The 11468-nt window shown below is 41.1% G+C and overlaps 1 protein-coding gene across 1 annotated transcript; it reads right to left on the bottom strand.

The window, feature by feature from the left end:
* Positions 1–10553: 10553 nt before the first annotated feature.
* On the bottom strand, positions 10554–11066 carry LOC132304901 (uncharacterized). The gene has a single exon (XM_059802601.1). The coding sequence runs from the start codon at positions 11064–11066 to the stop codon at positions 10554–10556; it is 513 nt and encodes a 170-aa protein (XP_059658584.1).
* Between the last annotated feature and the right edge of the window lie 402 nt (positions 11067–11468).

Here is an 11468-nt window from a genome sequence, read left to right as displayed (position 1 = left end):
GTGTTCTAACGACTAAAGATTGAATATTTTAATAAAAATACCTCAATCAAGGTACCTATCATGTCACTAGACCTTTTTAATGAACAAAGATCGAATCTTTGAAAGAAAATTTGAGTTTTGAGTTTAACATATTTGAGTTCCCTATGAAGTGGCGAAGAGTGTTTTAATGACTAAAGATTGAATCTTTGAATGTAAATAACTCAATCTAGGTATTTATTATGTCATTAGACCTTTTTAATAAGTAAAGATTGAATCTTTGAAAGAAAATTGGAGTTTAGAGTTTAACTTATGCGAGTTCCCTTTGACGTCCCGAAGAATATTTCAATGAGTAAAGATTGAATATTTGAATGAAAATACCTTAATTAAGGTACCAATTATGTCACTAGATCATTTTAATGTATAAAGAATAAATATATGAAGGAAATGAGAGTTTTGAGTTAAACTTATTCGAATTCCCTTTGACGTCACGAAGAGTGTTTTAATGAGTAAAGATTGAATCTTTGAATAAAATTACCTCACTCAAGGTACCTATTATGTTACTAAACCTTTTTAATGTATAAAGATTGAATCTTTGAAAGAAAATGAGAAATTTGAGTTTAACTTATTGTGGAGTTCCCTATAAGGTCGCGAAAAGTGTTTTAATGACTAAAGATTGAATCTTTGAATGAAAATAACACAATCAAGGTACATATTCTATCACTAGACCTTTTTAATTTATAAAGATTGAATATTTGAAAGAAAATGAGAGTTTTGAGTTTAACTTATTCGAGTTCCCTATGAAGTCGCTAAGAGTGTTCTAATGACAAATGATTGAATCCTTGAATGAAAATACCTTAATCAAGGTTCCTATAATGTCACTAGACCTTTCTAATATATAAAGATTGAATCTTTGAAAGAAAATGAGAGTTTTGAGTTAAACTTATTCGAGTTCCCTTTGTCGTCTTGAAGAGTGTTTTTATAAGTAAAGATTGAATCTTTGAATGAAAATACCTCAATCAGGGTGCCTATTATGACACCACTCCATTCTAATGTATAAAGATTAAATCATTGAAAAAAAATGAGAGTTTTGAGTTAAACTTATTCGAGTTCCCTTTGACATCATGGAGAGCGTTTTAATGTATAAAGATTGAATCTTTGAATGAAATTACCTCAATCAAGGTACATATTATGTCAATGGACCTTTTTAATGCATAAAGATTTAATCTTTGATTTAAAATGAGAGTTTTGAGTTTAACTTATTCGAGTTCCCTATGAAGTCACGAAGAGTGTTTTAATGACCACATATTGAATCTTTGAATAAAAATACCTTAATCAAGGTACCAATTTTGTCACTCGACCTTTTTAATGAATAAAGGTTGAATCTTTAAAAGAAAATGAGAGTTTTGAGTTAATCTTATTCGAGCTCCCTTTTGCGTCTCGAAGTGTGTTTAAAAGAGTAAAGATTGAATCTTTGAATGAAAATTCCTCACTCAAGGTACCTATTATGTCACTAGACCATTTTAATGTATAAAGATTAAATCTTTGAACAAAAATGAGAGTTTTGAGTTAAACTTATTTGAGTTTCCTTTAAAATCACGAAAAGTATTTTAATTAGTAAAGATTGAATATCTGAAAGAAATTACTTCAATCACGGTACCTATTATGTCACAAGACCTTTTTAATGTATAAAGAATGAATCTTTGAAAAAAAGAGAGAGTTTTGTGTATAACTTATTCGATTTCCCAATATAATCTAGTAGAGTGCTTTAATGACTAAAGATTGAATCCTTGAATGAAAATACCTCAATCAAGGTACCTATTATGTCACTTGACCTTTTTAATATATAAGGATTAAATCTTTAGAAGAAAATGAGAGTTTTAAGTTAAACTTATAATAGTTCCCTTTGACGTCACGAAGGGTGTATTAATCAGTAAAGATTGAATCTTTGAGCGAAATTACCTCAATCATAGTACCTATTATGTCACAAGACCTTTTTAATGTATAAAGGTTGAATCTTTGAAAGAAAATGTGAGTTTTGAGTTTAACTTATTCGAGTTCCTTTTGAAGTCGCGAAGTGTGTTTTAATGACTAAAAATTGAACCTTTAAATGAAAATACCTCAATCAAGGTACCTTTTATGTTATTAGAGTTTCTTAATGTATAAAGATTGAATCTTTGAAAGAAAATGAGAGTTTTGTGTTAAACTAATTCGAGTTCCCTTTGATGTTTGAAAGTACAAAGAATTTTCCTGAATTGTAGAGAGAGAAACTTTACACTCCCAATAATTTTTCAACCCCTTTTCCCTCTCATTTCCCTCTATTTATAGATGATTACAACCACTTAGACGGTTATAACCACTCCTAGGCTGAACCTATGTTCTTCCCTTTTGTTTGGGCTCAATTTCTTTCATCATAATATGGGATTCCATAATGACTTCCTGAACCTAAGCCCATTCAGCGAGGACTTGCTCCATCTTAACTATCCATACCCGACCCGTTCTTAGCAATATGAATCATACCAAGCCCGGATCATTTTTGGTGTCTTCATCTGCCCCCAATAATCTCTCCTTTCATTAATTAGGGTGAGATTATTGAAAAGACACAATCTTGGTCTGACGGCTCGGAGCAATGACACAAGGAATCGAATGGCTGGCACAAAGACCTAAACTCCGAGATCTGCTGCGCCACTTTTGCCTTAACCTTTCGAATTCTGTGTCGCCTCCATTTCTTCTCTTTAAAAACCCTGATCCTCTCAATTCTTGTCTTCCTTTAACATATCTTACTTTTATTATCCGTTGTTATCTTCTTGAGTCTCGTCCGTCATCTTCCTGCACTTTCCGTGAGCTTTCTTCAGTTTCTCCTGCGAGTTTTTCCTTCGCGATTTGGCTACTGCGCTATTGCTGAGTACTTCACAAACTTCTTCCTCAAGGTCAGTTTTTTTTTTTTACTATCCTTTTTGAAAGAAAAACCTTCCTGACCAGAGATTCCTCCCCTTCTCAATGGCTCCCTCAAATCTGGACGCCATTCGTTTCAAAAATAGCATTCCCAATGATGTTTCTCTCAAGATCGACCCTACAAACTTAGATGGGAGCTCTGGTGAGGGTCTCTTTCCTGGGGAGATTTTATTCTTTGTCATCCATTTAAACGTCATTAGGTTCCCCTTACACCCATTCTTTTGCTACGTCTTCAGCAAATTGGGGCTTTGCCCTCTGCAAGTTAACCCTAACTTCCTTAGGGTAATTTCAGTCCTTCTGCTCTTGAACCGAGACAGGGGTCTCAATCTTAATATCATTGACCTCCTCCTTTACTACCGAATTAACAAAATCAAACAAAGTGATCTGTACTATCATTTCTTTCCTATTGACAAACGGTCGATCTGCATAGATAAGAACTCCTTTGAAAAAGGTTGGAGGCAAAACTTGATTGGGGTCAGTGGGAATTGGCGGACTCCGTTCGGCCAATCTTTCTCTATCCCTTCCTCCTTTGGAGTATGCTCTATCTCTGGTTATAAAAAAACTAAAAACACATCCCACTGAATGCCACTGTGAAAGTTGCCTTCCCCATTTTTGTACTTTTCTTTGTAGATGCCTTCAAATTCCTCATAATGAACTGGTTTATAGCATTTGCAGGGCCATGCTAGACATCTTACAAGAGAGTGTGCTGAATAATGTCCCTTTAGCTACAGACTTATTTACTCCTGACAACCTCTCTGACATTTCTCTCCTAGGGTCTACAATGGAGAGCATTCAGATTCCATCTTTCAACATGAGGAGGTGTTCTACTCCCATCCCCTATGCTACTCCTGTTACCATATCTTCCTCTACACCTGCTACCACATCATCCACCTCTGCTGTCTCAGCCCCAGAACAGGTTGTGATTGCTCCAGTTGTGACTTAAGTCATAGATCATTCTGCTGATGGGCCTTTTGAGCCCACCCATGCTGAGAACCGTGCTGTGGATCATTCTACTGAGGCCCATCCTGCTGCTCCCACCAATGTGCCTTCAAACATTCTGTCTGACACTTCTTCAGAGAGCACTCAGGATGCTTGGGGATCTCAGAACAATGGGGGGCCAGTTAAAGCTGGTATCTCAGAGAAAAGTTTGGGAATGAGGCCAATGCCTGAGGGCGGTCATGACCAAAGTGACGTCCCACCAGCCCGGAGGACCAGGATAGCTTCTTTCAGGATAACTGAACCCATGCCCCCAGCTCAGCTTTTCATTCCAGAGGGTGAATCTGCCAGAACCTCTGGTCCAACATCAGCCATTCTTCCATGGTGCTCTCTACTCAGCCGTGAAGATGGCGCGACCATTGGCCCTACAGATTCTATATACCAAGACCCCCCACTTTTTTTGCTTTCTATAAGGGTTTCTGGACTCCCAAGGATCTTGAAATCCAAAACAAGTTGTCCTTTGGTGAGATGTTCTGGCGGTTCCCAGCAGCTGCCATGGAGGTAACTTTTCTTCTTATTGAGATCTGTCTCTTTTTTACTTTAACTTTTTAGTAGCTGAATTGACCAAAACCTCCCTTTCTCTGTACAGACTCTATTTGGGATGTTCACCTTTCAGAAGACCATTGAGGTTCTGAACAAGAAGCTCAAGTCTCTCTATGCAAGCCTTGAAAGATCCGTTGAAGCAGAGAGCCGTCTTAAAGCCAAAGTTGCTGAGCTTGAGTCTAAGCTAAACGAGTCAGAGAAAGAAGCTGCCGCCTTAAAAATAGAGAAAGACGTTCTGGCCAATGAGAGGGACGCTCTGAAAGCTGAACGGGAGGCCCTTAAGGCTGAACGGGACTCTCTTTTGGATGAAGTTGATGTCCTGAAGACTAAGAAGAACGTCACCCTGACTGAAAGGGACTCATTGAAGGCTGAGAAGGGAGACCTTCAGTGTACACTTATTGCTGACCGGTCGACTCATGCCAACTCAAAGGAAAAGCTTTTAAATGAACGTTCTTCCTTGCTGAATATAATCAGCAAAGTTAAGGGTGGCATAAGAGCTCTCCTTGCCCGCTTCACCAGAACTAGTGCCCTCAGGTATGCTGAAGGGTATAGAGACGGCTTTATTGACCGTTCTCCCTCTGAAGGTGAATCCAGCTCCTGTGCTGGCCCAGATGAGTTGGACACCTCTTTGGATATCCACCACCAAGCAACTACCAGAATCCACCCTACGACCCTGCTGAGAATATCTTTATCGAATGCGAATAGGTTACAGCTTCAGGGGTTGTTCCATCCTTCTATCCTTTGAACATTCCTCCAATTACTACTATCATGCCCTCCACCTCAGTTGCCTTTGACAGACTCATGGTAACTGATGGGGCGATTCATCTTAATTCTCCCTCCAAGGATGATGGTGCAGCTACGAATGGAGAGGACCACAATGGGCTAGAAGGTAATGATGGGGAGAACAACGAGTCACAGCTTGGAGAAGACCGTGAAAACTAGCATTCTGCAATATTTTGCATCAATTTTTTTTTTTTTTTTTTTTAAATGTATCTTTATGCATCCTCAGACAATCAAATCATGTACCTCAGGATTGTTTTGTAATGAAAGAATAGGGAATGATAATACTTATTTTTAGCAAAACTTCCATTCTTCAAGTTTCAATTTTCAATCTTTTAAACTTCATTTTTCATAAGTGTTTGGCATTCGGCTTGTAGTACCAGTTGCCACTAATACTGTTAAGTGCCTGGCGCTCGGCCAGAATGCCATTTGCCACTCGGCATTGGTTTATTTTGAGCAAGTGTTTGGCGTTCGACTTGTAGTGCCAGCTGCCACTGACTTTGCTAAGTGCATGGCGCTCGGCTAGAATGCCACTTGCCACTCGACATTGGTTTATTTTGAGCAAGTGTTTGGCGCTCGGCTTGTAGTGCCAGCTGCCACTAACTTTGCTAAATGCCTGGCACTCGGTTAGAATGCCACTTGCCACTTGGCATTTGGTTTATTTTGAGCAAGTGTTTGGCGTTCGGTTTATAGTGCCAGCTGCCACTGACTTTGCTAAGTGTCTGGTGCTCAGCTAGAATGCCACTTGCCACTCAGCATTTGGTTTATTTTGAGCAAGTGTTTGGCGTTCAGCTTGTAGTACCAGCTGCCACTGACTTTGCTAAGTGCCGGGCGCTCGGCTAGAATGCCACTTGCCATTTGACATATATTTATTTTCATGCAAGAGTTTGGCGTTCGGCTCGTAGTGCTGGTTGCCACTTTTTCTATTACGTGGGAAGAATGTCAATTAATCTTTAAGCAAAGTAAACTTTTTTCATAAAACTTGAAAATTTCGTACACTTGCAAGTATGTAATTCAAAACGAGTATATTGTTTGGAATTAAACTCTACTTCTACTGGTAGTACCTTTTCAGAGACGTGGCATTCCATGGTTTACTAACCAACCTTCCTGCCATGGTCTCCAGGACGTATGCCCCCTTCTCTATGACTTCTGCAATTCTGTATGGACTTTCCCATGGCGAAAACATCTTTTTGACTATCCCCACCTTCCTTTTCAAAACCAGATCGCCAAGGGCGAAGTCTCTGTGTTTCATCCTCTTGTTATGGCTATTTACGAGCGTCTGTTGATAAGAAGCAAGCCTTATTGCGGCTGCTTCCTTTTTCTCCTTTAGCAGATCAAGATTAAACCTTAATATTTTATCATTCTGCTCTTGATCCCATGCCAAGCTTCTAACGGTTGGAACTAAGTGTTCGACTGGTATCACTGCCTCGGTGCCGTATGCCATAGTGAATGGGCTCTCCCCGGTCGGCCGTCTTAGGGTTGTTCTGTAAGCCCACAAGACGTTCGAAGCTCATCTAACCATTTTCCTTTTCATTTTCGAGCTTCTTCTTGATGCAGGCAAATATTGTCCTGTTCGTGATCTCAGCTTGACTATTAGCCTGGGGATGACTGACTGCTGCAAACTTCTGATTAATTCCATATTCTTCCAGTAGCTCCTTCACTTGCTTGCTATCGAGATTGGTTCCATTGTCCATAACGATCGACATTGGTACGCCAAAACGACAGATAATATTATTCCAGATGAAGTGTTTTACTTGAGTTTGGGTGACACTAGGGTATGGCTCTGCCCCACCCATTTGGTGAAGTAATCAGTTGCTCGCAGAACATACTTGTTCTGCGATCTTGCGATCGGCAGAGGGCCAACCACATCCATCCCCTACTGCGCGAATGGCCATGGCGTGGCCATTACGTGCAAGTCTTCAGGTGGTTGGTGTATCAATGGTCCGAACCTTTGGCATTTATCACATCTTCTAGAGAATTCTTCTGCATCCCATGCCATGTTTGGCCAAAAGTACTCTTGTGTCATTGCTTTGTGTGCCAAAGATCGTCCTCTTGAATGATTTCCGCATACACCTTTATGAATGGTTCGTATAATCTGTCTAGCCTCAGTTGGGGTAACATACTTCAAGTATGGACCCGAAAAGGACTGTCTGTACAACTGATCACGCACAATAGCATATTTCGCAGTGTTGGACCTAATTTTTCTTACTTCATCTTTCTGTTTGGTTAACACACCATCACATATAAAAGCCATGATCGGATCAATCCAGCTCGGCTCGTATGGTATAACATTAACTTGCTGAGCGCTTGGATCAGGCTGCTCATAAAAAATGGACGGCTGGACCAACACGTCAATCGGGATGACCCTAGCTAGTGCTTCTCCAAAACTGGATGCATTACAAGCCAAACAATTGGCATCTTCATTATACTCCCTCGGCAACTGAATGAACCTGATCTGATCAAAATCTTTCGCCTCACGCAGAACTGCGGTTCGGTATACTTCCATAGTCTTATCTTTAGTTCCGTATTCTCTAGTTACTTGCCAAACGATTAGCTGTGAATCGCTATAAGCAGTTAGATTCTTGATCTTCAGCTCTTTAACTAACTTCAACCCAGCTAATAGTGCCTTGTATTCAGCCTTGTTGTTGGTTGCTTTGAACTCAAGTCTGATCGCTTGGCTCAGCGTGGTGCCCTCTGGTGTTTGCAATTTGATTCAAATTCCTACCCCCATTTGATTTGAAGAGCCATCTACAAAGAGCTTCCATAAGGAACAACTATAATCTTCCTCCAAGTCTTCAACATCACATTTAAGTAGGAAATTAGCCACCGCTTGACATTTGATTGCCATTCTGGGTTCATATGTAATATCAAACAAGCTCAACTCGATGGCCCATTTTGTCATTCTTCCTGATAGGTCTGGCTTGTGCAAGATCATCCTTATAGGAAAAGTAGTTAAGACGACAATCGGATGGGATTTGAAATAATGCCTAAGCTTCCTTTTCACGTTGACCAATGACAAGATCATCCATTCGGCCTTTGAGTACCTTCTTTCCGGCTCGGCCATTATTTTGCTGACATAAAACACTGGGAATTGCTTTTCGTCTTTGCAATGGATCAAAACGGCACTTGTCGCGATGCTGGATACCCCAAGGTACATAAAGAGCTTCTCATTTGGCTCAGGAGCAGATAGAACTGGAAGGTTTCGCATGCAATATTTCAGGCTGGTTAATGCCTGTCGTTGTTCACCCCCCCACGCTTGCCTCCCATGGCCTCGAATTGTGGCAAAAAATGGTTTACACCGGTTTGAGAGCTTAAAAATGAATCGGCTCAGTGCAGCTATTCGACCTGTGAGTGCCTGCACTTCCTTAATTGTTTTTAGTTCTGCATTTCTGATCAGAGCTTTTGCCTGGGCTGGGCTAGCCTCAATTCCTCTATGATTGACCACATTTCCCAAGAATTGACCAGAGCTCACGCCGAATGAACATTTATTCGGATTAAGCTTCATTCCGTACTTCCTCAACACATCGAACACATCCTGTAAGTGCTCTAAGTGATCATCCTTCTTCTTATTCTTGACCACCATATCATCAATGTAAGCCTCTACAGTTCTCCCCATTTGGCTTTTGAAAATCTTGCTGATCAACCTCTGATAAGTAGCTCCAACATTCTTTAATCCGAACGGCATGACTTTGTAGTAGTAGGTCCCTCGTTCAGTAACAAAAGAAGTTTTCTCTTCATCAATTGGGTCCATATGGATTTAATATAACCAGAATAAGCATCCAGGAAGGTTAGTCGCTCGTGCCCAGTGGTGGCATCCACCATTTGATCAACCCATGGCAATGGGAAACTATCCTTTGGGCAAGCTATGTTCAGATTAGTGAAGTCAATACATACTCTCCATTTCCCATTCTTTTTCTACACAACAACGACATTGGAGAGCCAGGCTGGGTACTGAACCTCTGTAATGAATCCTGCCTCGAGCAACCGATCAATCTCCTCAGCTATGATTCGATTGCGTTCTGGAGCAAATCTTCTCTGTTTCTACTTCAGAGGTTTTGCGCTTAGATCTACATTAAGGGAATGACAGGACACAGAAAGACTAATCCCTGGCATATCTGAATGGCTCAATGCGAATACATCTACATTCCGAGTCAAGAAGTCAACCAATCAGGTTTTTCCTCTTCAGTAAGTCTAGATCCCACCCTCGTTGTTTGGTCCGGCTTCTTATGGTCGATTTGCACATCAAGAAGAGGTTTTGCGGTCAGAACTGGCGGCTCCTCCTCCCCACTTTCACTGGGTGGAGGTTCCTGTAATTGCTATCTTGGACTGGCAGAACGGATGGGATTTTCCCCCTTTCCAGTAGATTTTAAAGTCACTGAATAACATTCTTTAGTTGTAACCTGGTCCCCATGAATGTTAATCACCTTGGTCCTGTCTGGACCCAAGCATCGTATCACTTAATATAGGGTTGATAGGACACCCTGAACTCTGTGAATCCACCCTCTTCCCATCAAAAGGTTGTAGGATGGATGCATTTTTACGATCACAAAACTCTCATTCAAAACTCTCTCAGCAGCTTGTACTGTCAATTCCACCATTCCAATGGGCTCCACCCACTTCCCATCAAATCCTAGCAATGGATTTCCTGTGGGTTTAAGTTTTTCAGGTTCGATCTCGAGCCAGTCGAACGTCACTCTGGGCATAACGTTTGCACTGCTTCCTGGGTTAATCAGAACTCTTCGTACTAGTCATTCTGCTACTGTTAGACTGATGACCAGTGGATCTTCATGAGGAACCTGAACGAGTAGCAGATCTGTTCTGTCAAACTTTATCTATACTGATGCGTTCTGCTGATGTAAAGCATGTACACTGCCAATTTTTCTCTTCAACTGGGCCTGGCGTAATCGCGTTCTGAGCAACTCCTCTGACTCCGTTGTCTGTTCAGGTCGGCCATGAATTGCATTTATAATCTGAATGGGCTGAGTGCTGTGGTGGTTCAGCTTCTGATTTCTCTTGATTTGTTCAGCCGGTTGGTTCTGCTCTTGCGCCAAACCTTGAACATATCCTGTAAATTCCCCCTTTGTGATCAGCATCTCCACTTATCTCCTTAGGTTCCTGCATTCATTAGTCTAATGTCTAAAATCACTATAGAAAGCACAGTATCTAGTTTGATCCCTCTGTTCAAGAGGTTGTCTGATTGGTAAGGGAGGGTGAAACTTATCTTTGTTCTCTTGATAAAGCCTTGCCAGGGTGACTCTGAGTGGAGTAACCAACTCCTCCTCCCTGAACCTTTTTTTTGCCTTCTAGGAGGTTTGACGTTGTGGCTGAGCTTGTTTTTGCCGGATCTTGGCTTTGGACTTCTCTTCTGTTGAAATAATTGACATTTTCCTTGCATTAGCTGCCTCTTCTTCTTCAAGATGCACAAAACCATCAACTCTCTCGTTTAGCTCGTCCATGGTCTTCGACGTATTGACCACCAAGCTTGTGTGGAACGGTGTACCCCGGTTCATTGCAAGTTTAAATGCTTGGACCGTTATGGACGGATGACATTCCATTACCATGCTTTTAACAAGGTTAAACCAGGTGAGGAAAGCTTGGAGTTGTTCATCTTTATGCTGCTTCATTGTGAAAAAGCTTGATACATCCTTAGCCGAGCGTTTATTCCCATAGTACTGGCTTATGAACTTGTCACACAAGTCCTGGAAACTAGCGATTGAGCCTTGAGCCAGATTCTTGAACCAATTGAGGGCTGGTCTAGCCAAACTTGTAGGGAAGCACTTGCACATCAAAGGATCATTGTTAGTATTCAAAGCCATTCTCAACTGAATGTGGTAGATGTGGTCGACCAAGTCGGTTGTTCCATCAAACAAAATGAATCGGCATGGAAAACTTCTTCGGATTCGGCGTGTTTAGAATTTCATCAGTGAATGGAGATGCAACCGTCTTTGCTGATGAGCGCAATGCTTCGTTGTCCCTTAAAACCGTGATAGAATTCCTCGATCGACAGATCTCTTTTCTGAACTACGGTAGTCAAATGTTGCCACTGAAGGTCGATAGGGTGGATCAAACGATTTGTCCTCTATAAACTCACTTTGCCACGGTGATGCAACCCTATGATCACACGCTAGCGCTTCCTCTCGCATGATCCGTTCGTAATGTGGCTCCAAATGAATAGGTCATTCTCGATCCTCTACTTGACGGACATTTGGAGGTAGATC

Source organism: Cornus florida, unplaced genomic scaffold, assembly GCF_030987335.1.
Source record: "Cornus florida cultivar Cherokee Brave unplaced genomic scaffold, ASM3098733v1 CherokeeBrave_3.0.0_Hap2_Chr04, whole genome shotgun sequence".
NCBI classification, from domain to species: domain Eukaryota; kingdom Viridiplantae; phylum Streptophyta; class Magnoliopsida; order Cornales; family Cornaceae; genus Cornus; species Cornus florida.
Note: the sequence above shows the minus strand (reverse complement) of the source record. Positions and strands in the feature narration are given on the sequence as shown.

Excerpts from the sequence above, each read along its gene's own strand:
- LOC132304901 (XM_059802601.1), bottom strand. The coding sequence starts at position 11,066 with ATGGCTTTGAATACTAACAATGATCCTTTGATGTGCAAGTGCTTCCCT.